The sequence below is a fragment of the Mus caroli genome, unplaced genomic scaffold, assembly GCF_978045245.1.
Source record: "Mus caroli unplaced genomic scaffold, Mus_caroli_1 scaffold_10, whole genome shotgun sequence".
Lineage (NCBI taxonomy): Eukaryota > Metazoa > Chordata > Mammalia > Rodentia > Muridae > Mus > Mus caroli.
The window spans coordinates 44,823,914-44,850,322 of NW_028227265.1; the positions used below are offsets into that span (position 1 = coordinate 44,823,914).

General features: G+C 50.1%; 1 protein-coding gene across 12 annotated transcripts in view; it reads left to right on the plus strand.

Annotated features, from left to right (window-relative positions):
* The window catches only part of Nfix (nuclear factor I X), a 95,265-nt gene that overhangs the window by 19,066 nt on the left and 49,790 nt on the right, over positions 1–26,409 (plus strand). For 8 of the 12 annotated variants that reach the window (XM_021169294.3, XM_021169293.3, XM_021169291.3 and 5 more), the window contains exon 2: positions 8,923–9,454. In XM_021169294.3, coding sequence (XP_021024953.1) covers positions 8,923–9,454 — 532 coding nt within the window. Of the gene's footprint in view, positions 1–2,082; positions 2,108–7,550; positions 7,878–8,451; positions 8,482–8,922; positions 9,455–26,409 lie in introns of those variants that run through there. The other 4 variants (XM_029480285.2, XM_085843746.1, XM_029480289.2 and 1 more) reach the window with 3 other exon arrangements.

Below are 26,409 nucleotides of genomic sequence, written 5' to 3' on the forward strand. Positions count from 1 at the left end.
TTCTGTGGTCACATGAGCTCACACACTGGTCTCTGGTCTCTAAGGTCCTTGTACACACACACATGTTCACCTTAAAGCCCTTGGGTTTTTGCAGAACTGTTAAGGATTCCTAAATTCTGGAAACTCTATAGTTTAAAATTTTAAGGCCTGTTTAGCAGTACTGAAAATGGCTCTTTCTTAATCTGGGTGGAGTTGCATGGGTGTGTTCTCTTTGTGGAAACGTATGGAGCCATGTACTTACAATGCGAGCGTTCTTTATACACAGCGGCTTCTGCTAAAAGTTGAAAAAACTCTGCGCCCAAAGGTAAAGAAAAGGTGGCCCATTACAAATTTAAAATACAAATTTAAATAAAAATGTACTCTAGCTTGTTTTACTCAGTTTTTCCTGCTAAGAATGGTGGGAAGCCTTGTTAAAAAAAAAAAAAAATCCTCCAAGGCCGGGCAGTTTGCACAGCTTCCTGACCCATCCACAAGTGAAAAGGGCCTGCATGCGGCCTAGACTTAGGTATAGATGTGGGATTTAGTGTCAGAAGCCGAGCATGAGAAGCAGTCCAGAGCACCTTCCTTGCCAATTACATTTCGCTGTCAACATCTGGAAAGCGAAATTGCAGCTGTTCTCCCTGCCCCTCCATTGCCACCTCTTTTTTTTTCCTCCTCTGCACTTACATTTTCTGTGAGCTTGCCATCCATACTTCAGTTTTCTGCAGTGTAAAAACATTTTCACGGCTGTGTTCAAATTGAATTTTTAGATTTGGACTTTTTTAAAACGTGCATCTTCTAGTCTGACAGTATAATTTTTGGAGCAATGTGTTTGAACAGGCCAATGATAGTCATCCCTTGCCTTCTCTCTCTCTGCTGTCGGCTCTGGCCCGAAGCGCGAGGGAGGCCGCTCAGCAGCCCTGACTGGATCCCTCTTTTTGCCTCTACACTTCTCGGGCAGGTAGCGACTGCATCGCCCTCCACCCCCCACAGCCCTTCTGCGGTGTTTTTGTTTTCTCTTTGCCCCCCAAAAATATTTGAACCAAAAAGCCTCTCTTTTTTTTCCTCCACCCACAGCAAACTGAAAGGACTAGTGAACCGTGATTCAACAGAGCGAGGGCGCCTCTTTTCTTCCTTAGCATTAATTAACTCAAGTTCGTTAGGACGTTGGGTCTGTCGCCCACAGTTTTCTCTTGTGTGTGCTGAATCGGGTCATAGAGGGAGACTTCCCGTGCAAACAGTTTGTGTTGGAGCTGGAGGACGCAGAGGGGGAGAGAGGGTGAGAAAGAAAGGGAGCCCGGGAGGGAATGAGCGGGCGGCAGAGGGTGGGCACCGTCCGAAGTCCTTCAGGCCCTGGTGCCAGCCTTTCTCTGCAGGGGCTAGGCACCAGGGAAATGAGGGTTCTAGGGTTTCCTTGGCAGTGGTTCTGGTCATAAAATAATTGGGAGCAGTACATTTTGAGGGGCTGGAAAATGTCTGAAGCTGAACATTTTGGGTAAGCAGCTTTGCCCAGGCAGGGCCAGCCCAGCTTTCCCAGAACCCTCAAGCAGTGAAAACCCCAGCTCTCCGGGCTCAGCCTGTTGCTGCAGCAACTGAAGAAAAAGGCTCCCTTAGGGCCAAGGGTGACACGGTGCAGGCTGGCTGGGCGCAGGGATGTTGAGAAGCCTGGGCTGTCCGCAGAGGAAGCACTGAGGAGCAGCTGGGGGTGTGGGGGTGGGGGATGGGATCCTGACGGTGCTCTCGGGGATCAGGGTGCCTGGGAGTGCCACTGCCAGTCAGGTTCTGTGCTTGAACGTTAGTGGAGCTGCTGTTGAAGGAGAGGACTCAGTACAGCAGCCGCATAGGCAGTTTCAGCACCTGCTCTTGCCCTGGACTCTTTTCCTGCAGACTTTTTTTTTTCCCGTGCGGGATGCACGGGCTTCACCCATCCTCGGGATGCACGGGCTTCACCCTTCCTCGGGATGTACGGGCTTCACCCGTCCTACCCTACCTTAGGCCCCTTTCCTTCTCTCCCCTTTAGTCAGTTTTTCTGTTCTTCTTTAGAGAAACTTGTGAAGCTGGTCTGTGGGGTTCCTCCCTCTTCCTGGGCCCTGGGCCACTGTGGAGTGACACTGTCAAAGCCAACCAGGTGGGTTAGGCACCATACTGCTTTTGCCTCCTGAAGCCTTTGGCTGTCACCTGTCCTGCTGTTCTTTGAAGGGCCATATCCCCACTCAGCCCATTGACTAGGGGAGAGAGTTCTGGCTTCCCAGCATTTACTTGTATTTGGTGACACGGAAGTTTCTAGCTAAATAATGAATTAAAGACTAGGGTTTTTGTTTCCTATTCCCCATAGAAGACAAGATGAAAGTAAACAATTTCCAGAGGCACTGGAGAGAATAGATCATCTCCTCTAACACCCCCATCCCTACCCTAGTCCTGTGCCAAGAGGGTGAGGGGAGATGTGCTTGGAGCAGAGGAGCGTTCCAGCCAGGAATGAGGCTGCTTGTTGGCCGGATACCAGGCCCACAGCTCCCGATTTGTAGAAAGGGGAGAAAAGGCAGCGTGTGTGTGGGGGGGGGCGCCAGGGGCATTTTTATAGGGGTATTATGTGGCCTGGTTCTGAGATAGACCCCAAGTGAGCCGCAGCTCTGGTGTGGGCAAATCCATCCATCTTGCCTAAGGACACCTTTCACGTAAGCCCTGTCACTGTTGTTCCCCGAACAGAGGAAGACAAGCTCAAATCAGCCAAAACCCGCTTTGTCCAAATTATCGGAGAGTCTCCTCCTTAGAAAGTGTATTTTCCGGTGGTTTCCGTCCCTAGCATTTCTAGACTCTTGGATAGTTTCACTAAGCATCAGAGCTTCTACTCACCTCCCCCAGAGAGGGAGGCCCTACCCACCCATAGGACAAGCATAGCACAAGCAGCCAGGTCTCTTCCTTTGCCGCTGCCAGAGGCCTGTCCACAGTGTCTGCCCATGGCCTCTCATAGCCTTCTGAGGGAGGAGCACAGATCTGTGGAGATGGGAGACACACGTTTCTGTGTGGTGGGGTTGGGGGTTATGTAGGAAGCTTAAGTCCAGACACAGGCAGGATTATAAGTGCCAGGAATTAGGTGAACTCTCGAGGGCTCGATTTGCGGCCTTTCTAATTTCCTGTATCTTTCCTTACCTAGTCTGCAGTAAAATGGACCTTGGGATATCTGGTGATTTTAACTTACAGCACAGCCATGTGCTTAAGCTGTGGGTACTTATCCAAATCAGTCTAGGCCAAGGTGCCCAGGATCTAAAGTCTATCTAGGCCCAGAAGCCAGCGGCTTGGGGACAAATAAGATTTTGTTTTTAAAGATAAAGAGACCTACCCGTGGCTGAGCATTTAAAACAAGGCTTCTTGTGCTTATTAGCTGTCTTACTATCTGGAGGCAAAGGCCAGTTACAAAGTCTGTATCAGTTTTGGGAAATTATTTTGTTTCCTGGAAGAAATTTTAATAATGTACATGTAAGTGAAGAACTGGCTGTATTCTCTATTTTTCCTAACACAATTCACAAGGCCTCAGTTCATAGGACTGCTTTGAGAGCCACCATTTTTGTAGCTAGTTTTCTCCCCCCTCCTTTGTGTCTTGGATCTTCTGTGTTCTTGTTTTTCTGCCCTCCCTGCTTGCTTTGGGCCCAGGTTGCTATCCTGGGTTTGTTCTCTGCCTCTCTTTCTTTCTTCCCCTTTGCATTTCTGTTTCTGTGGTCTGCTTAGTCTTTCTTTGGGCGTGGGGACACATCCCTCTCTCTCCGTGATGGCTGACCGGTACCAGGGTCTGGGCAGTGTTGCAGTAGAAGCTCGCTGTATTCACCAACTTTTATCTTCTCAAAAATAAGAGAGGCCTTTCTTTCATGAAGTTAAAAATTTCCCTTCCAAAACCCAAAAGTCCATGTGGATTTCAAAAGCATTATTTCTGGCTTCTTGACTTCTCTTGCAAGTGGAGAAAGTACCATTCAAGCCCCCCTCCCCCTACCTTGTCTTTTGGTTTTCCCTGTTGCTCCAAGCATCCCTGGCTTCCTTTCCCCTTCAGCAAATTTCCTTTCATTTTCTTTCCCTCTTCCTTTCTTCTCTTCCTCAGTGACCTGAAGGTTCCCTCATTTACTCTATTCCTCCCTGAACCATCATTTCTGTTTTAACTCAGACTTGGAAACACCTTGAATCATCAATAGTTTTCCAGTTTTGGCTTGGGTTTGGGCCCATCAGAATGCAGGTGGTTGTGACCTCCAAGAGGGTTGATTGGAGAAAGAAAGGAGGAGTGGGGACAAGGACAGGTAATCTTCCAAAGGCTGCTTAGACTGTCTCCGATGTTCCCTTGTTTGGGCTATAAGGCACCCATGGGCACACGCGCAGAGAGAGAGAGAGAGAGAGAGAGAGAGAGAGAGAGAGAGAGAGAGAGCGAGCGAGCTGTCTTCTCTGCTGGGATGGCCTGCTTACAGGAAGCATCACACAAGAGACACTGCCCAAAGTGATCTGCTCACCTTCAAGGTTATAGCCCCTCCCCCACTCCACCCTCCTCCTAAGAGAAGGACAGTTGACAATTGTTCTCCCTTCTAGATTTGTGAGGAAGAGTCTATTGCTCTCCTGCCAGAGTCTCCTAGGCTTCCTGCACACACTCTGTGGTCCTGCCACCCCTCTGATCAGCTTGCCACTCCAGGGACCATTGATATTTTCCTTCCTCAGTTCCTCAGGGACTGACTGACATACACTGTCCCCACCTTGTGTGGACTTTCCCCTAGGCATGCTCCCCAAGCCAGACCTTCAGCTGGCTTGCTCCACCACCCCGAGTTTGTGAAAAGGAACAAGCCAGGATTTGTCATCGAGCAATATTGGTCACTTTCTTTTTTTTAATATTTAAAGCATACTCAGGATAGCAACAAATACCCCCACTACCCTCTATGCCACCAAATTCACTTGCAGCTTTTATGACTTCAGAAAGTGAAATTGCTTCCTCAAGGTGAAGAAGGCAGCGTTTCATTCAGTACCTCATGTCGCTGCTGCCACGCTATCCTTAAGCTAGCATCCTTGGCTGGTTGGACCAAAGCCTGTTATTCACAGAATGTGAATTATTGAACACCACCCTAAGAGGCCTGTCTGTGATGGCACCTGCCTCCTGCACTGTTCTTTCTGACAGTGTCTCTCGGGTCAGCTGTGAACTCACTCCACTGGTGCTGCCCGTTTAGGGTATGGGGTCCCAGGTGCTGGATGGCACCTCCCATTGTCGGGGGAGGGGGATCATTGGGTGGATCTTTTGTTTTGGCTCACCCCAGGCGCTCTTCCAGGAACCTTTCTGCCATTGAACAGAAAGGCCAGGGAGCTCCTGGTTTCAGCTGGAGAGGAGAGGGGCATGAGTGAGCAGTGTGACCTTTCTTCCTCTGCCAGCTTAGGGTTGAGCCTGCAGGGAAGGCGGCTGTGAGGACTGCGAGCTCAGTCTGTGGTGCCTACCTCTACTCTTCCTCTCACTTCCTGTCCTCTCATTGCTTCCCGGGGCTACTCGAGCGAGCCCTTTCTGGAGAGTCCTCCTGGTGGAGGCTTCCCTCCCTCCTGCTGGGGGACCTGGTGAACAGATTTCCCTGGCATCACCTCTCCTGTCTGCCTCCTAAAGGCCCTCTGCCTTCTACTTGGTCATATCCTTTCTCAAGCCTTCCCTCCATCCAGGTCCCGCAGTTCAGGCTTTTGCACCTTGCGCGTTATTTGGCTCTGTAGTTTGACTTGAGGGACAGGTAAGGATGCTAACCTAAGAGGAGTTGCAAGGGCGGATCTGGAGGAGGCGAAGCTTTGCTCAGAGCGGGAGGTGGTGTCGGTGAGGGGAAGTAGTGGCGGTCTCAGCCTCTGTCACTTCTCCCAGGGGCTGGCTGTTGTGTTTGTAGCTGTGTGGAGTGCTTGCCAGAGGAGCGCAGTGACAGGAGGCTATTTTAATAAACTTGCAGTTGCACCAGCAGAGCTACATTGCGTTGGCATCTCTCGTCGTCACTAATGGAGTGTGCGTGGCTGGGTGTAGGCCGAGAGAGAGAGAGAGAGAGAGAGAGAGAGAGAGAGAGAGAGAGAGAGAGAGAGAGAGAGAGAGAGAGAGAGAGAGAGGCTGTGAGCTTGCTGGGGGCTGAGGAGACTGCAGGGAGGTGCAGGGTGTGGTCCTCTTGTTTGGGACTGCTCCGGGCAGTCCTGAAGGCAGCCTGGTCTGAGGGACCGAGAGGTGGCTACACCCAGCGCACGCATGGTCTGAGCCCTGACACTGCTGCTGGCATGGCACTTTCTGAGCGCTTTCTCCTATTCATAGTTCTGTAGGCTAGCGCACAGGGTGGAGGAGAAAATGTCCACTCACCCCACTGTGCTCCATTAAAAAAAAAATCTAGAACCAGAGAGAGAGGGAGAGTGCTGGCCTGCTAGAAAGACTGAAAGCAGAGCACAGAGAGAGAAGGCGCAGCTGCTTCCCCAAGGCCTTCTGGGGCTCCCGCCCAGCCGCCAGCCCGCCAGGAGTCAGGCCTTTATTTATTTATTTTCTGGCTTTAAAAAAAAAAAAGTCTAAGTCTTCCTCAATCCTAGTGTTCCCACCCCCAAGTTTGCTGGGTGGCTGCTGCCAAAGAGACCCAAGTGGGCGCCTGGGATGAAAAATTCATAACTGCTGGACTTCGCTTGTTCATTAGACATGAACTTGTCGATTGGGCAAATTGTTTTTGGTCTCCAACTGCCGGGGGGCTCTCCCCACCCTCTCAGCTCGCCTAGCTCCCTCCTCCCCTTGGACCCAGCCATTGGCTGCAAGTAGATGCCTCTTTGCCAAATAGGTGGATTCCCCCCTCACTCTCTCGCTTGCTTGCTCGCCTCTCTCTCTCTCTCTCTCTCTCTCTCTCTCTCTCTCTCTCTCTCCCTCTCTCTCTCTCCCTCTCTCTCTCCCTCCCTCTCCCTCCCTCCCTTCCTCATTCTCTCTCTCTCTCTCTCTCTCTTTTTCTCCTTTCCTCTGGCTGTCTCCCTCCCCCTTTTAACTGACTTGGCACACATAAATGGATGGGGATTGAGCATGGAAGGGGAGGGGGAGTTTGAGAGAGAAAAGGAGCCACAACCCCCCCCCCACCCGAGCAGTGCTGGTGCACACACACCCTCTCCCGCGCGCACACATTCACATGCGCACCATCGCACACCCCATCCCATCCCTGTCTTCCTGAGATCCTCGCTCTCTCCCTCCCCCTCTTCCTTCCCTCCCTCCCTGGCTCCCTCTCTCCCTTTTGCTGCGTCTGCCAGCAACGGTCTGCAGCCGGTCAGAACTCGTCCTCTTCCCCGAGAATCTGCGAGCTCCCCCTCTTCCTCTGGTCGGGTGGAGGGAGCAGCTCGAAGTTTACACCCTTGTGCCGCTGCCAAAGCCGAAAGCCTTTTCTTCAGCTGCTGCTTTTTCCCTCCTGGTTTTTGTTTTTGTTTTTCCGGGGCTTGGGGGGGTGGGGTAGGGTACGCTGTTGTGGGTGTGCGTGGGGCGGTGGTAGGAGGTTGGTTTTGATTTTTAATTTTGCATAATTTTTTTGCTCTTTTATTTTAAACTGCAAGAGGATGCACAGAGGAAGAAATTGAAACAGTTTGCTAGCTTTTGTTTACCTGGTGTGTGTAGAAGCTACCTCGCGCTCTCTCTGCTCGCCATCCTGACCTTTCTTTCTTTCTACTCCTTAAAAAAATTAATTTCCCCCTCTGTGCAATGGAGCGTGGGGGGCGGAGGGGGAAGGGTTTGAGAATCCACCCAAGCCCGGCCCCTATTCCCCAGAACACCAATAATAACCCCCTTTAAAACATTTACCTTCCTCCCCTGCTCCTCCTCCTCCCCGAGTCCCACCGCCCTAACTCATAACTCTGTTGAGCCCAGAATCTCAGAATCAGGCGTTGGCTTTGCCGGGTGCTTCAGATCAATGGTAATTATTTGATTTTTTCCAGCTTTATTTTTGTAAAAAGAAATCAATTATTATTTAAACTTCAAACAAGCAAACAAGCAAAAAGCAAAAACCAAAACAAAACAAAAGGAAAAAAAAAAGACCTTAAGAGAGAGACAAGCCCTCTGTCACCTGATTAAGGGTGAAGGGGTTGTGGGAGATTGGGGAAGGGGCCGCAAGACGACCCATGTAGCTTTTAACCCTAATGTGGCTGAGAAAACCACCTTATTTGGGCTTACAAGAAGTGTTTTGTTCATTATTACTGTGATTAACATTAGTATCTGTGCCGATAACAAAGCTGAAACCACATATTTAGGATTTAGGTCTGATTTTAAAAAATGCTGGGGTGGATGTTCCAACAGGATCTGGAGAAAAGAAAACGCAAACAGTCTGGTGAGAGGGGACCCAAAGCTGCTTCCTGCATCTCAGATGGCATTTTCTGGCTTCTGGGGGCAGCCAAACATTGGCCAGTCTGGACAAGGCAGCTCTTGCATGCCCTTTGGTCTGCACCCTCAGGGGCAGCAGGACACTACTGGAACCAGCTGACCCTAGTTCACAGCTGCTGTAGGACATGGAGATGTCATGGGTGCGACAGAAGGGGGGGGGCAGCAAGCCCATGGTGTATGTGGGTATATGTGTGTGTGAAGCAACATTGTGTGCATGTGTGTGTGTGTGTGTGTGTGTGTAAAGACGAGAGAGAGAGAGAGAGAGAGAGAGAGAGAGAGAGAGAGAGAGAGAGAGAGAGAGAGAGAGAGAGAATAGGTGTGTGGACAAGCTCTCATGCCTCTGTTTGGTTACTGAGGCTGAGATGGGAGCAAGTGGCTGGCGAAGCTGGTGGCTTCAAACCACACTTCAGTAGAACAATCTCAAGAGAAAAAAATTGCTGGGGGGAGGGAGAAGGAGAAGAAGGCGGTTTTCCTGTGCCCCCTTCTAACGCTGTGTTTCTCCTTCTCTCTTTCCCCCTCATCCCGTCTTCCCCTCCTCCCGTCCTCCCTCGCCCCGCATGCTCCCGGCTTGCCGCCTGCAGGATGAGTTCCACCCGTTTATCGAGGCGCTGCTGCCTCACGTCCGAGCCTTCTCCTACACCTGGTTCAACCTGCAGGCGCGGAAGCGCAAGTACTTCAAGAAGCACGAGAAGCGGATGTCAAAGGACGAGGAGCGCGCAGTGAAGGACGAGCTGCTGGGCGAGAAGCCTGAGATCAAGCAGAAGTGGGCATCCCGGCTGTTGGCCAAGCTGCGCAAAGACATCCGGCCCGAGTTCCGCGAGGACTTTGTGCTAACCATCACGGGCAAGAAGCCCCCCTGCTGCGTGCTTTCCAACCCCGACCAGAAGGGCAAGATCCGGCGGATTGACTGCCTGCGCCAGGCTGACAAGGTGTGGCGGCTGGACCTGGTCATGGTGATTTTGTTTAAAGGGATCCCTTTGGAAAGTACTGATGGGGAGCGGCTCTACAAGTCGCCCCAGTGCTCGAACCCCGGCCTGTGTGTCCAGCCACATCACATTGGAGTCACAATCAAAGAACTGGACCTTTATCTGGCTTACTTTGTCCACACTCCGGGTAGGTTGCTCTCATCACCCCCCTCCCTAATTTTATTTCAGTTGCTGGTATTTGTTCTGTTTATTGTTCTCCTGTTTCTGAACAGTACTGCTTCTGGGCCTCACTGGTAGCCTGTCCTACTGGCCTCTGCTTCACACGTGGTGGCTCTCTCACTTCCCCAGCCTTTCTGTTTACCCTCACCCCTTTGCTCTCTCCCTCTCCTCCCTTGCTGTGGCACTGATTTGGGCGTCTTCATCTTTCCTGTAGTAAAGATGCTGTTGAGTTTAGGACAGGGCCAAGATGTCTCCTAATTATCCATAATGGTGAGAGTTTGAGACAGATTATGACAACATCAACACTAACCATTTCTGATGAGCCAGACAGGCTAGGGGTTGGGGAGAAGATACAGACTTCTGTGTAGCTTTGACTCATCCCAGGAAAAGCTGGGTTTGATAGAAGTGGGGGTGCTGGCAGCAAGTTCGGGAGAGAAGGGCTTGTAGTTGGGATCTGGCATATGAGGACTGAAGGTACTGATTCTGGGGTCCTTCTAAAAGCTCAGGTAGTTGCTGTCTAGTGGCTGGGATTTGTTTTTATATCAAGGGAAGGCAGTGAGATTCCTCGAACTCCAGGCTCCTGGATGATACACACCACACCATGGCTCCAGTGACTCTGGGCCTCTGAGCTAGAGCTGAGGGGCTTTGTGGGGAGCAGGCCTGCTATAGAAGAAGTCTTAAACAAACAAAACCTGCAAAAACCCCTTTCCTTTTTGTGCCTTAAGTGTTAGCTGGCTGCCTTTGCACTACAGTACTGCCTGCCCTCCGTCTGGCCAGGGCTAGTTTAGCGCTCTGGCCTTGCCTAGCCCCCCCCCCCATTTCCCTTTCTCTTTTCATAATTTCTCTCCACTTTTGTTTTCTTACAAATTGAAACAGAGATGGCTGGTTAATTTTTAGCCTCCACTCAGCTACGCCCAATTTACTGCCGCCTTTGAAACCTAAACGGGCGGTACTCTGTGATTAAGCAAGGCAGAAGTGTGTTTACATTGTGCCCAACCAACTTGTAATGAGAGGCTACCAAACCTGTGTGTGTGTGTGTGTGTGTGTTTTCCTCTCCACTATTCCAACACCCTCCCCCATTTCCCTTCTTCCTTTTTTTTTTTTTTCTGTGCATGTGAGAGAATGTGGCTTTATTTAAGCTCTGGAAAACTGAAAACCTGTCGTTCCTGTGTCAGCGCCTTCCTGTCTTCCTTTGTGTATTCATTCATAAGAAAGAAAGGCAGTTCATGCCACCAGGGTCACCCCCTTGCCTGCTGGGAAAGTTAGGAGGAAGTGCTGTGAGTGGACCTAGGCACACAGCTAGGGTGATGTTTCCAGGAGCGCTGTCTTTCTCACAGAGAACAGTGTGGAGGGGATCCTTGTCGTGAAGAGAAAAGACATCCAAGGTCTCCCTTCTTGCTCATTCCCTCTCTGTCTGAGAGATGGCTTTGGTGACTGGTGGAGTCAGTGAATGCTGCCGTGACCCTTCTCCTGTCTCGGTCTTTCTAGGCCTGCATTCTACCTTAAGTGATCCCTCATATAACAGACTAGTTTCCTATCCTTACATCTCCCCGTGGTTTAGGTTTTCTCTTAACGTTTTTGTTGTTGTTGTTTGTTTTGTTTTGTTGTTGTTTTTGTTTTTGGTGTGTGTGGGGAGAAACTAAGGGAGAAGAAGCTACCCCTCATTCTCTGTGTGTATAGTAATCCAGGTTGTGGAGGGTGGAGAGCTTGTCAACCTTGGGGATGCTGGGAGCACCTTGGAGCAGGAGCTCACCAGTGTATCTACAAGATACCTCCTTCATTCAGGGAGTCCGAACCTTGAAATCCGAGAGCCAAGTGGAAAAAGTCAGCACCCCCTTTCTCCTAGCCTGGCCCCTCCTCCCCGCCCCTCCCCGCATGCTCAGACCCCATGGTTGCATGTTTCTCAGGCCCCTTTTAGTTTAGGCTGCTTCACTTATTTATTTTTGACAGAGTCTCACTATGTAGCTGTGGCTAGCCTAGAACTTGGTATATAGAACAAATTGGCCTTGAACTCGTTAGAGATCTGCCTGTCTCTGCATCTGACTGCTGGAATTAGAGATAGGACCAACCAGCCCTGGGCTACATTCTTGACCACTGCCAGTGTGGAGCTGAGGTGGATGGTGTGTGTGAGGAAGGAAACCACTTCCCAGCCAGCCTCCTGGCTGTACTGACCTGGCAGGTGGAAGGAGCAAGGGAAGGCACAAGGCTTTCTATCCCCAGCTAATGAGATCATTCGCCCAGAAATACGAGTGAATTCATAGTACACTGCGTGTTGCCAGGGCCGCTTCTGGCCAGGCCGAGACTGACCGAGCCGCAGCAAATGCTCGGTACATGACTGAAGACATATTCTTTGTTAATCAAGGCCCAGACTTTAGACAGTAACTATGAATGTTCAGGATTTCTTACCGGATTGGCTAGAATTTCAGGGTACCCTTTTGGAGGAAATTCAGGCGTTGGTAAGGCCAGGACCACTCACTCACTGGGCCTCATTGCCTGCTCCTCACTGGGTGGTTCTGTTGTGACAGAAAACATCCTCTGACTGCTATTGATTCTGTGGCCTTACCTTCTCCGTTATCTTTCCCCAAAAAATACACAGCTGAGTCACAGTGTAAGAAATGGGGACCAGGGTTGGGTGTTGGAGAGATGGCTCTGTGGTTAAGAACACCTGTTCTTCCAGAGGACCTGGGTTCTGTGTGCCTGCAGGGCTTCACAACCCTCTATAACCCCAGTTCCAGAGTCTCTGACCCATTCTTCTGACCTCTGCAGACACACAGTGCCCAGACATATAGGTAGGCAGGACACTCAGACACATAAAAAAACAAGCAAAAATTTTAAAAATAGAAGCTGGGTTGAAGAGCTGGGTGTGGCCAAGTGGATGGTGCCAGATTTTATGATCCTGCTCGAGATGGCAGGAGTTGAGAGGATCTGACTGTGCATCTAGGTACGACTGCCACCCAGACTGGCCCTTGTGCCCCAGAAGATTCAAGAGATGGCACAATGAGAGGACAGATACGGGTGACTTCTAGAATTGTTCTGAGAGGCTGCCACAAAGCCACCTATCTGCTGTGAAGGACGGTCACCATGCACCTGCCCATCCGTCTGCATTCAGCAGGGGAAGCTGAGGCAGGGCTGAAGCGAGAAACCCTGCCCTGGAGATGCGAAGGCCCATTTCCTTGGGACGACTTTTCATCCAGAAAGGGGGTCCCAGAGCAGGCAGTGTGGCAGCAGGAATGGGGGCGGGAGGGCTCTGCATCGTGGAGAGGTGCGGCCAAGTAGGCCTGGCAGCCATGCCAACGGTCCCGGAGGTCAACCCTCACAGACCAAACCAAACCTTGGTTTCAGTCCTAGCAAAGAAAATGAAATTCAGAACTATCAAAATTCTTCCCCTGATGGTAGGCGCGCGCCTCCTATATCCATCACAGGACCTAGAGTCCTTGACTCGGATTAGGCTCAAATCGTACATGTCCCCATTGCCCACTAGGACTGGGTATCACAGCCTGTCCTCATAGAGGTTCTGTGTGCATCTCTTAAAAAGCTGAGCCAAATGCTACTGCCACATCTGAGACTTCAAAAAGTCAGTTTTGTATGTGTGTGTATGTGTGTTTTGTTTTTGTTTGGTTTTTTTGTTTGCTTGTTTCTGTTTTGTTTTGTTTGTTTGTTTTGAGACAGGGTCTCACTGTGTATCTCTGACTGTCCTGGAACGCTCACTATGAAATCAGGTTGGCCTTGAATTCACAGAGATCCCCCTGCCTCTGCCTCCCTGGTGCTAGGATTAAAGACCTGCTCCACTGCACACAGCTCAGCAGTCTTTTGTGTCGTGGTAGCTCCGTTCCCCAGCTATCAACATATGCTTTTGTTTATAATTCATCTAAGTGAGAACCCGAATAAAATTGCTCCTGCATGACCATGGCCGACCCCCCTCTGCCTGGTACTGGTGGGTGCTTCGTGTCACTGTTCCTTCCCCTGGTGGGGGGCTGCATGTCACCGTTACCCTCCTCCTGATCTTCACGACTGTTCTGGGGGCCATTCCACCTATGTGGGGCCACTGCATGCTGAACTCTGTGGTCCAGTGTGCTACCAGGCCCTGGGGCGGGCAGGCTCAGTCATATTTGTCATAGGGAATGAGCTAGTAACTCGGGCTTCACCTTGCGAAGTTCTTTAAGTATGAGATGTTACAGTTTGAGTCTGCTACTCCCAGGAGTTGAGCTTAAGCAGTTCACACTAGCCTTGAGGCTCGAGTGAGCAAGGATGCCTCCACCAGCAGTGGCTATGGCTTGTTCCTGCTTCGAGTTCTAAAACTGTTGTGAGTTCCCAGCCCTTCTGGTGAGTCTGGTGCACGTGTGAAAGACCTTCACAGCCTACCTCCCTTTTGAGAGCCACCCTGAGCACTGACCCTTCCTTACCTACTTGTCTGGGCCTTAAGGCATCGCCATCTGGTATCAGGGTTGGTAGAGACCATGGGGTCTGGGAACGCAGTTAGTGACATTAGCAAGATCTGTGGGTTATTTTGTGATGCAAAGTCAAGTCCCCTCGAGACGTATGTATAGGCAGGCAGTGCCACCATTGCTTTGGTGATTTAAGTCTTATTTCCTCTGTCTCACAGGCTTGAGTCAACTTATACCTAGGCCATCCTTGGATGGCAGCTGCCACAGTGACCACTGTTAGGGTTTACTGAGCCCGACCCAACATGCCTCTCTGCCTCCTTCACCTGTTGTCCTGGGGTTGTCCAGGTAGAAGCAGGGTGATCTCACTGTGTCAGCTTCCCTCCTTCCTACCCTTCTCCTCAGCGGCCTCCTCAGTGTCTGAAGCCCTGCCAGAGTCCTAGGGCACTTGCCATCTTCAGGGCCTTCCGGCTACGTAATACTCAAGTCTCAGAGCAAAACAACAGTTCCTGGCTCCTGTGCACAGTTCTTAGGAACTGCAACAAGATAGCAGAGGCCTGCAGCCCTGGCTGTGGACAGACCACTCTGACCCCTCTTCAGGCTTGGGCTTATTTATGGAGCCCTTGACCACCTGCTCCTGTCCCCTTTGTCCACAGTGCTGTCTGCCCAGCCAGTCAGGAAGCTTACTGCTTGAGGTTCCCAGGGGTCCTGGTAGTGTGCTCTGTATGCGGACCAGACTAGAGCTATAACATGAGGGAGAAAACGAAACAGCTTTGTCTGAGCTAATGCTTACAGACGTCAGACCATGAGTGAGCCAAAGCCTGCTGGATGGTCCAGTCTGAATTATGGGTACAGTGACCAGCTGTACTCTGTCATCAGCCCAGAGGAAAGAGGCTGTTCTGCAGCAGGAGCGTTGAGGGCTAGCCACTAGAAGGACTTCCCGAGGAATTGTTTTACTTTTTGGCTATGCCAAAAAGAGTGGAAGAATGTCCTTTATGAGGAGCACACTTAACCTATGGTCGCAGAGCTCTGGGAAGTAGGAAATCCTTTCTGAGCTTAGCAGGCAGGAGCCGGGTGATAGCTTCTAGAAAGTTCCATCTAGTATACCCGGTAGGCATGAACCTGAGGTAATCCTTGCTGGTGAGAGGCAAGGCCTTCAGGGCTTCCTTGGGGGCAGCTCAGTTCATGGAGGCCATGAAGGGAAGTCAGGCTCCTTCTTGCAGAGATGGGGCACAGACAGGCAGTGAGACCCATGCCAGGTTCTCTCTCCACACCAGTGTCCTGTGGCAGTGAGTGTCCCCACATTTTTGCCTGGAGAAGGTAGCTGCCTCCCAGCCCTTTCTGCCTTCCTCCCGAAGGAGCTGCCACGCTTAGGTTATTTTATCCTTCACTGTCCGATTCAGAAGTCTTTTCAAAGGCTCCAGCCGTGTCAGCGCAGGGCTTGCACAAAAGGCCTCTTTGATTTCTTGTTTGTTTTCATTTGCCTGCGGAGGGGGAGGGGGCCCCCAGAGAAAGAGCTCCTGGGTTTCAAAATTTTTATTTGGGTTGTTTCATTCTGGGAGCTGGCTCCCTGGGACTTCTGTCTCAATTAGGGAGGGACCAGTGGCTGGGTAGAGGGTGCCCGTGGCCCCCAGAGCAGGTGTAGGGGTCAGGGCACTCGTCCCACAGTGGACGGTTGAGAGGCTCTTCTCGGCGGACTAGGCCCACAGATGGGGAAGGCTCATGTTGAAGCCTGTGTCTGGAGTCATGAAAGGTCCCAAGTGCCTGACGGTAAATGACTTGTCCCTGTTCATTGTGTCCCCTGAGGACTGGAGTGGCACCCAATTCCATCATTTTCTTCCTGGTTCTCTGGACTGAGAGCATGAGACCTATTATATATTATATACGAACTTCTCGCTAAAGGGTGTTTGGTGTCTTCGGATACAGAGCCTTTCCTGCCCCAGGCCAGAGAACGGAGGGAGGGATGCAGGTCTGCTTAGTGACTGCTCATCCTTCTGGGTTGAGAATGGAATCTAGAGAGCAGGCATGTCACTTGTATAGTGCTGAGGGCAGAATGGCCCCCGCGGAGGCCCCTATTAGCAGAGTTGAGGCTGGAACTAAATGGAGGATCACCCTGGTTCACAGATGCCGACAAGGGACATTTAGGCCAGCCCTTGCCAAGGGCATGCCTGAGACTGTTGTGCGTGGACCCCAGCACAACCAGGAAGAATGGTGGTGCATACTGTCAGGCCCTGGGGGGGAGTGGTGGAGACTCAGGCTTGGGCAGGTGGTCACAGTCATCAGCAACAGGGACGTGTGCCCACTGGGTGAGGGGGGGGGCTGCGTAGGGCCTGCTTGGCAGACGGGAGGAGGAGGCTGGGGGGCTGAGAGATAGATAAATATAGCTGATGGCATTTCTGATGGTAGGTTTTTCTTGGCACTGAGGGCACCATGGAAAACTGCACGACAAACGCCCGGCCCTACAGGCCGCCGTCGCCATTTTAAGCATATTTGAGCCGAAGGGTTGTTGGCATTAGAACAGGGTCCCAGAAGGCAGAGGGGCTGGGGTAGGGTAGTTTGACTGTATCAGGCTGTCCCCTTTTCTCTCTCTAAGTGTGCCTGGGTCTCTTACTTTATCTCTATAGATACTTAATACCTGGTTTTCTGTCCCCTCTAGTGATGTGAAAAACACATATGTTTGCATACCTATTTCTCAGGCTATTGCCCACTCCCACCAGCTGCCATGGCCAGGCAGTAGGTGACATTCAGCCCTTCCCCGTTTTCCATGTCTTAGTGGTGACACAGCATGCCACTGCCACCCTAGGGGTAGGTCTCCATTTGTTGCTATTTGGGGAACCCCAGTAACTTAAGGGTACTTGTCTACCCAGCCTACCAGAAACTGTCCTCTAATGATGGAGGAAAGGAATTGTCCCCTCTGGAGATGTGGAGTAGAGTTAGCAGTCCACGTGGTTCCTCCCCAGTCCCTCCCAGCAACCTGTCTTGAATCCACCGGCCTGGCTGGGCGTGTGTGTGCTGCTCTGGAGAGACGAGGCCTAGGGAGGGGTGACTGGCCTGCTGCACACCTTGCGGGCACTTGAAAGACCGGCAGGAATTGGTTCATCCCGCCAGCTGACTGAGCCTTTCAGCCTGCAGAGGGCTGACTTCCTCCTTTCAGAGGTGGACCGGTGTAGACAGGCAGGCAGGTGTCATTTTATATCACTCTGTAGAGGAGGAGACTGGAAGAGATGGCAAGGGACTTAGGTCACACTGTGAATATCTGGAAAAAGAGGTTCCAGGTCCCCTTGGCCTGCGGTCCTTCAAGCTCCTTGAACTTCACCAGGCCTTGGCGGAGTTCTCATGAGTCCCCATGGCAGTCATTTCCAGCCCTGTAGTACCTGCTGCTGTCTAGAAGGGGCTGGAGCTCCGCTTGTAGCTCAGCTCAAGGGGTCCCCCAGCTGCTAAGCATATGGGGGAAGACACAGGACAGACCCCTAATACTGTTCTCAACCGTGGCCACCTTTTCTGGAGATGCTTCCTGCTCCCTGATCTACATAGACAGGAGCTAGGGCTCAGGCTATTTGGACTCTCCCTTTTGCAGCCACCAGGGACAGTTCTTGTCACACCTCCTTGGGGCTCAGGATATCACTCACTGGCCTTGGTTGGTGGAGTATACAGGAGATCCAGGTGCAGGGCCAGGCAAACAGGATTTGGGATCCACAATGCTTGCCCTGCCACACCCTTTTCCTGGGAGTTTGCTTGGGGGAGGGTCATAGTTTGAAATAAAAAAATAAATGTAATTACCATAATTAACCAGACGATTACTAGAATTTTTTATAGTAGTTGACAATTCGTTGCCTCTTATGAGATCCTTTTCAGTGGTTCTCAACCTGGGTTCTACAACCTCTTTGGGGACATGTGTGTAAAATATCAGATATCCTTCATATCAGATATTTACATTATGATTCATAACAGTAGCAAAGTTGCAGTTACAAAGTACAATGAAAATAATTTTATGGATGATTGTCACCGCAATATGAGGAACCATTAAAGGGTCACAGCGGTAGGAAGGGTGAGGACCACTACTTACAAGGATGCATGGCGTCTCCGCATCTTTTGTTCTTTATTCTGTCTTTGTGGTGCTGAGGCTGAAATCTAGGACTTTGCCCATGTTAGGCATGTGCTTTGCCACGGGCCCATTCCTTACCTCTCGCGGCTTTCAGAACATTTGAAAAGTCTGGGGCCATGGTTATAAAACCTCTGCTAATGTGCCAAGGGCTGGGATATGCGAGGGGCTAGCAAACTACTCAAACTTTCCCTCTCAGGCCTTGTATTATCTCCCCTACTGCTGGGCTTCCCAACACGGCCGTTAACATCCACTCTGTGCCGTGGGAGCAGTCCTGAGCACCATCGGGTGCTTAGCAGCATCTCTGGCTTTGAACCCCACTCCCACCAACTGCTCATTATAACTCCCTCATCCAGGTGTGACACCAAAATGTGTCCAGATATTTTCTAGTGCTTTTTGAGGACAGGATTGCCCCTAGCCAAGAGCCATTGTCATGGAAGGAATGGGGTTCAAGGTCTGCCACCTATTCTTTACCTCTTGCATCTTGAGTCTGGGGCCCTCATTTTCCTCTGCTCCACGGAGACTGAACCTCTGAGCCTTGGCTCTTCTCCTGTGCTCCTCCCAGATATCTGAACAGCAAGACCCTTGGGTTGAAGTGTCATGGGGGCATGGGATCCGTCTGTGTTTTATTCCCATGGGAATGAATCACAAGCCGGCCTCTGGGTCTTGGTTTAGGGTGCCATCTTGTTTCTCGCACATATTCTCTCTGTGCGCTGAGTCCGCTCATCTGGAGATTGCCAGGCCTGTGCCATGAGCCAGCGAGTCTTCCAGAATCATCCAAGTCCCTGAGAACAGCGGGGGGTCATCCTACAGTGCGGAGTTCAGACCAAGATTACGGCAGGACCTTGATAGGCTCATTTTTAAGTTGAATATCTGATTTACTTTATTATTATAGAGTAACATACTCCCTGAGAATTTAAACAATGGAGAAGGGCAGAAGAAGCCTTCTCAGTCCACCACCTCATGTCTGTAGGAGGTTCGTGTTCATGTGTGTGTGTGCATGTGTATGTGTGTGTTTTAAATCAATTTATATATCAAGTAAGTTTTAAATATAGATATATGTTTTAAGAACAGTTGGTATATTTGGGCTAATTAGGTTGGCTCTATTGGGGCCACTTAAGTCTTAACTCTTCCCATACCCCAACTTTGTCTCTGCCCCCTTGTCACAGAGGCAGAGCCAGTGATCCTGACCCTTCCCCAGGTGACATTCTTGTCCTTCCTGGGAGAAAAAGGTGACCAGCAGATCATGTAGTGGTATCTGAGTGGGCCACATCCTGCTCTGTGTGTGTGTGTGAATGTGTGTGTGTGAATGTGTGTGTGAATGTGTGTGTGTGAATGTGCGTGTGTGTGTGTGTGTGTGTGTGTGTGTGAGAGAGAGAGAGAGAGAGAGAGAGAGAGAGAGAGAGAGAGAGAGAGAGAGAGAGAATTTCTAAGCCATTGTAGCCTCAATTACCATGTAAGTTAGTCAACCTCTTGTGTTTGGGCTCTTGCACCTGCCTGAAGGGACTAAGGAAGAGGACCGTTCAGTTGTGCCTGGCTGGACCCAGATGTCCACATCTGGCTTTGTAAGCCTTTGCTTAGAGGGTTAGGACACTCTAGTATGGGATAGACCGCCCACCAACTGGCCTAGCTTCTTTAAAAGGGTTTGAAGTCATGGAGATGTCAGCTGTTACTAGAGTTTATCCCATCTTATGGATGTTTCGAGCTTAAAGGAGAGGGTGGGGAGTGAGAGGCACGCTCAGGGCCAGGAGTGGGGATGGGAAAATCAGAAACCAAAAAGACTTAGGAAAAAATCCAGAGAGGGTTTTGTAGCTGCGTCTGCCAGTCTAGGGAAGAAAGCCCCTTCTTAAGAGGCTGAGAGAGAGGCAAGTACAAGACACCTGATGACTCTCCTGGAGTGGGTGGAGCCACAGAAAGAGATCAAGAGACTCCCTAGAGGCAACTTGCAGGAGGCCGGCTGGCCCAGTGCAGCCCTTGGGGAATGTGTCCTTATTATGCCTGTAGATTATATCCCCATTAGTGCATAATTATTATATAATGGGCATTATTGCATAATGGCAGTTATATAACAGGTGGCCCAGAATACAGACAGGGGGTATAATAAGTGTGTATCCTTTGGCTATAAATAGCCACCAGCCCCACACTGAATATGTGGCCACACCAGAGCCATATTATAAATACCCACTCTGGGCTATAAATTTCTGAGCAATGACGTCAGCAGCCATGGTACCTAGTTAGGGGGTGGTAGGAGGGATCTAATCCCCACTAGCCACATGACATCATTGTTTCCTTAGTAACAAGACCGCTCCCCAGGGGACCAAGTGAGGAGAGGCCTTTAAAGGGAGGCAGCAGATGGGTAGAATGCTTAGGTGGGGGTGAGGGCTAAGTCTGTGACTGACCAGGTAGGGTTCACTGGGTGGGTGTTCCACCCATCTGGTGACAGGGCAGCAGGCTCTATCGCCTCTCATCTACCATCCTTCGGGAAGTCTAGGGGGTCCCTCTGAGCACACAGCCGGTGGATCAGCCGTAGTCTAATTTCAGAGAGGAAAGAGGAGCCGAGTGGTTTCTCCAGTCTCTGTGTCTCTCCATGGTTTGGGAAACACTTGTGGAAGGGGAGTTGCATATTGACAGACCCAAGCTCTCTGCCAGTTCCCTAGCTCAGGGTTTAGGTCAGTGGCAGCCTGAGAAACAGAAGGCACATGTGAGCCATCTGACAGGCCTGAGAGCATTGTTACAGTGGTGGAGAGCTGGCACCGGGGATGAGGAGACAGGACGGTGTCCTGATGTTGTGAGGTGGATGTGGGTGTCAGAGACAGAATGACAGTGAGCCAGTCCTGTGTTCCTGCACTAAGGAGGTTCATGGTGTTGGGGGAGGGGAAAGTGAAGTTTGGGGCAGTGTGCGTTGTGAGGCAAGCTCCCTTAGCCAGGAGCTCTCCAGTTGTAGTCCTGCCCCAGGAAACTCCTCAGTCCCTGGGAGCCAGGTAGCTTGAGCACTGAGTCATACTTCACCAGTCTTACCAGTAGTTATTTCCCCCAGGGACGTTGGTAGCTGTTGTGGTCTTTTTATTTATTAATTAATTTATTTATTTATTTTGGAGGCAGGGTCTCACTATGTAGCTCTGGATATCCTAGAACTTGCTATGGAGATCAGACTGGCCTTTAGCTTATGAAAATCTGCCTGTCTCTGATTCTGGCTCTGCCTCTCCAGATTGCACCATCACTACCAGTTGGTAGATATTTTAAAATTATTATTATTATTATTATTATTATTATTATTATTATTATTATTTCAAGTGAACATGGCGTGCAGTGAGCGTGCATGTGGGTCCGGGGTTAGAGGCTGACACAGACATCAGGCTTGGGCAGCACCTGTCCCCTTGTCTCGCCAGCCACTTGTGCACTTGTTTGTCCCACATTGGGTAAAGCCTAGTGCACAGGACAGTCCCACAAGAACAAAGAATCAGTGACCACATGTGTCACCAGCAACACTGCCTTGGTGAGGGACGCTTTTGCGGGCCTTGCCTCGTGCTCTCTTCAGGATGTCCCTTGTCTCTGCTGGTGACCGGGCTACTCAAGCCACCTGTGAATTTCTTTTTTTTTTTTAAAAGATTTATTTATTTATTATATGTAAGTACACTGTAGCTGTCTTCAGACACTCCAGAAGAGGGAGTCAGATCTCATTACGGATGGTTGTGAGCCACCATGTGGTTGCTGGGATTTGAACTTCAGACCTTCGGAAAAGCAGTCAGGTGCTCTTACCCACTGAGCCATCTCACCAGCCCGTGAATTTCTTAAAGCTGTTTCCAATGCTCTGATTATTTGTGGGTGTCAGGCTGTGAAACCCACCTCCAGTGTACAAATCCCAGTGTAAGGAGGACTCACTTCTATGAAATCCACTTTTCCCCAAACCCCATGACCAAGACTGGACAGTGTCCCCAAAGAGGTTTCAACTAATGGGACAGATGAACTGATAGGATAGGGGAGCCTGGTTGTCCTGTGGCATGTGAAGTTTACAGAAACCGGGTTCTAAGCTGTGTGATGTCACTTGTATGTGAAGTCCGACCACAAGCACTCACCAAGCACTTTCTTTTTTACCTGGGTAAAGTGTCTGTCACTCACACTACCTGGTTGCAGTTGACTTGGCGCCCTCTGCCTCTGACCACATGCATAGCATAGCCAATTAGAATGTGGTTTCCGATGGCCTTAGCTGGAACCCACAGTTAATGGCCAGGATGGCCGTGGTACACTGTGTGTGTAGTCCTCAGAGTAGGAGAACTGCTGGGTGACAAGTTAAGTTGTGTGTGTGAAACCTGACTTTCAAGTTTGCATCTGGGCATGGGAGAGGTAGAGTGTAGGGTCAATGTGCTGGGCCCCATCTGCAGGGCCAAAGGGCTGTACTTGCTTTGAGCACAAAAGCTCTTGCTCCTTAGGGCGGTAATCCTCCCTGTATTGCCAACAGGAGAGATGCGGCCAATTGGAGCTGTCCCTACCCTGAGGTGGGCCGGCTTTCTCTCATTCATTTGTGGTTCCATGGCTTATAAAGTAGGCCTTGCACACAGATCTCTGGGCAGAGTTTCAAATACATGAATTTCTTTTAAATTAAACACCACACACACATTTGCTGTTCTCTCTGCTTGCATGTGTTCATCCATACTCTGTCTGTTCAAGCCATGCGCTGCCCAGAAGTGTTTGTAGCCATGTGGGACAGTAACCGAGGGCGATGGTACCAAAGCCACCAGCTAATATTAGATTTTATAACTCAGAGATTCATTAATATAATTACTCACATGCCAGTCTGACTTGGCAAGAACTCTTGAATTGTATTCCTCTTCAACAAAGTGCTCTGGCTGCAGGGATGCCCTGGTGAGGCTGAGCCTGTGCCTCTGTAGACAGAAGGTATGCCTTATCTTCCTTAGCACAGTTCCCCTGGGAGAGCCAGGTGCTCCCATGGTGACCAGGCCTGAGTTTCTGAGTCTTGCCGGGAGATTGGCACCTTAGAGAGTCTCTGGCAGATGCGGCGGTCCACTGGGGGAGACCCAGCTCTGCAAGTGGGACTGGGCTTGGGTGGGTGATTTCCCTCCCAAGTGACTCTTGCACATAGCAGTATAGGATTCTCTTGGAGCTGGGGGATTATTTTTAATTCTCTGCCTCCGTGCATAGTTCTTTATAGCTCACAAGCCTGTTTTGAAAGGACCTCGCCTTCAGACAGGGGGACCACTGGCAGCCTGTCCTTAAGACAGCAGCATGTCCGGCCTTCAACAGTATAAAAATCAGGAGAAAGCCTGAGAAACAAGGGCAGTAAAGGTATGGAGCAGAGCAGGAGCACTGCCTCGGAAGGAAGTGCCATGAGGGAGGATCCAGTTAGAGCCATGTGGAGCACTGAAAGCAGCCTGCTGTGGACGGAGAAGCTGTGGGATTGTGGGGTGAAAGGGAGCTGCTCTCTCAAAATGCATCTCTTTATTGTTTATGTGAATGAGATGTCAGAAAAACAAAGGGAACCAGCTTTCCCCTCGGCCCTTCTACACTGTTCCAGGTGTGTAGCAATGGCTCGGTGTGTGTTCTCTGGCCCCAGATCAGCCGTCCCCACCCTCACCCAGGGCATCCTGTCACCACAAAATATTATCTTTGCAGGTAGATACCTTCTAACTGTAGAACAGACATAGTTGCCAGTCTCCATCCTCTTTAGACTCAGCCCTTGGGACCTCCCCTGCCAGTCTCACCCCCATGCCAGATCTGTTTGGATTAGCTAGCCCTGGGCCCAGCAGAACATTTGCTTTCTGCTCAGTGGCTCCTCCTGGCCTCCCATTCCCTGCTGGGAAGCCCAGTCCTTCAGGCTCCTCCTGCAGCAGGCTGCAGGCCTGTCTCCTGCACTTTCCCCTAGGAACCCCTCTAAGCCAGGACCTCCCTGGTCAAAGATGACTGTTGTCCCTTAGCTGGGACATATGCTCCCTGCTCTGGAGGCTGGGTTTGGTTATTAATTATGGAAGGAATGTGAGCGGGGAGGAGGGTTATGCCTCACACGCTCGCTCGCTACACCCATACACAGTCACTTCTCCAAGTCAACCTCACAAGGGACCCTGCTGCCCCTCCCTTGCCCGGACCTTAAGGTTCCCCGTATTGGCTTTAAGACTCTCCAGGAGACGTTTCTTTCCTTTTCGCCTGGTCCTGAACTGCCTTCCTCAGCCTCATGTGTTCATCCCTGACTTTACAGACCTGATTTTTCTTTCAAAGTATGTGTTGCCTAGGGGAAGGGCAGCAAGGGACCACTGGATGCCTGAGGCATGGACCTAACACTGTGACTGGAATTTAAGGGTGTTTTTCTCTAGGAGTTTTTTGTTTGTTTGTTTGTTTGTTTTGACATTAGGGAGGAAGTCTCTCAGAGAACAGAAAACAAGTTCCATAGGCCTCAGGTAAGATTGGCTAACCCTGCAGGTTCAAGCATTTGCCTATGAGTCCTGGAGAGAGTGCCACATGCTCGAGACTTCTTGCTTACTTACTCCATTCATCCATCTATCGTTGTCTGTCTGTCTTTCATCTCTCATTTTATTTCTTAAAGTGTAAACAATTTTTTTAAAGATTTATTTATTTTTATTATATATAAGTACACTCTAGCTGTCTTCAGACACTCCAGAAGAGGAGGGAGTCAGATCTCATTACGGATGGTTGTGAGCCACCATGTGGTTGCTGGGATTTGAACTTCGGACCTTCGGTAGAGCAGTCGGGTGCTCTTACCCACTGAGCCATCTCACCAGCCCAAGTGTAAACAATTTTTATATTACTGGTTTTATTGCATATCTATTAGTGTTTTACGTGCCTGCGAGTATATGCATCATGTATGTTGTGCCTGCTACCTACAGAGGGCAGGTGAAGGTGTCAGATTCCCTTGGAACTTGAAGCACAGATGTGAACTGTCATGTCGGTGCTAGGACTTGAACCTGGATCTTCTGCAAGAACGGCCAATGCTCTGTACCCACCCAGCCTTCGCTCCAGCTCCTTCTTTCTTAAGACTTTTTTTTGTTGTTGTTTGATTTTTGGGGGGTGATGGAGCTTGATATCGGACCTCACGCTGTAGCCCAGGCTGACTTTGAACTTGTGGCCGTTCTCTACCTTGGAGTGCTGGGACTGTAAATGTGTGGCTGTTTTTAAAAGTAATTTTCTGAAGCTGGACAGTAGTGACACACACCTTTGATCCCAGCACTAGGGAAGCAGAGGCAGGAGGGTCTCTGTGAGTTCAAGGCCAGTGTGGTCTACAGAGAGAGTTCCAAGACACCTAGCTACATAGTGAGACCCTTTCTCAAACAAACAAACAAACAAAAAAGTGAAAAAAATTTACATACATATAATATATGTAAAATAAGCATAAGGTCAGAAGAGAAAAGGAAACGCCATTTAACAATTAATCTTTTATGGCATTTTCTACAGTTCTTTATATATGTTTCAAAATTTTTATTTAAAGCTATTTCAATGATACCTTTCATTTGGGATTTTTCTTGCTTTTAGTTTGCTTGTTTGTCTTTGTCTAGAGTCAGAGTCTCACTGTGCTGCCTTCTCCTTGCAAGGCTCCAGGGACTCACCTACCTAGGGAGGCAAAGGGATGAAGAAAAAAGAACAGACAGATACACAGACCAAAAAGCTAGGATCGGGTGGACTGTGCTCTGAGGGAAAGCCCCAGCCCCCAGCCCCAGCTCTGTGTGTTTATTATACCCAGCCCCAGCTCTGTGTGTTTGTGTGTTTATCCAGTTGAACTGAGAGGCAGATTTATTTTGTACAGCTGAACCAGGAGGTGGGGTTCTTATATATGGCTGAACAAGGAGCCTGGTTTAGTTAATCTCGGCAAGAACAGACTCTGCAGGAGAACAGTTTACGGGCTGTCAGCATTGGAGGGAGAAAGCTATAGTAGACATTTTCTGCACACATCAACATTCACACTGGGGCTCACACCAGAAGAAAGCTTCGCCCTCGGTGTTGGAGTCCTTACGGTAGCCATGCTCATGTCAATAACAGACATACACTCAAGACTTACTCTAGTCTCCGCACTGTGTGGCCCTGACTGGCCTGGAAGTCGCTGTGTAGGCCAGGCAGGCCTCAAGCTCACAGAGATCCCATGCCTCTGTCTCCCAAGTTCTGGGATTAAAGGTATTTGCTGCCGTAGCCAGCGTAGACACTGCCTTTGATTTTTAGCATCATTGTGCATTTCCCCTCGCTTTGTGGATGGTTCCGCACCCTTTCTTGTCAGTTGCCTTGTCCTTGACTCTCAACATTTCTAATGACATCTATTTCTCGTTTTCTCTTGGGGATAAGAAATTTCCTTTTCATGTAAGTGTTGAGGGTACTCATTAAAAATTAAAAGCTATAGAGTGAATCCCAGGACAGCCAGGACTACAAAGAGAAACCCTGTCTCAAAAAAACCAAACCGAAAATAAGTAAATAATTAAATAA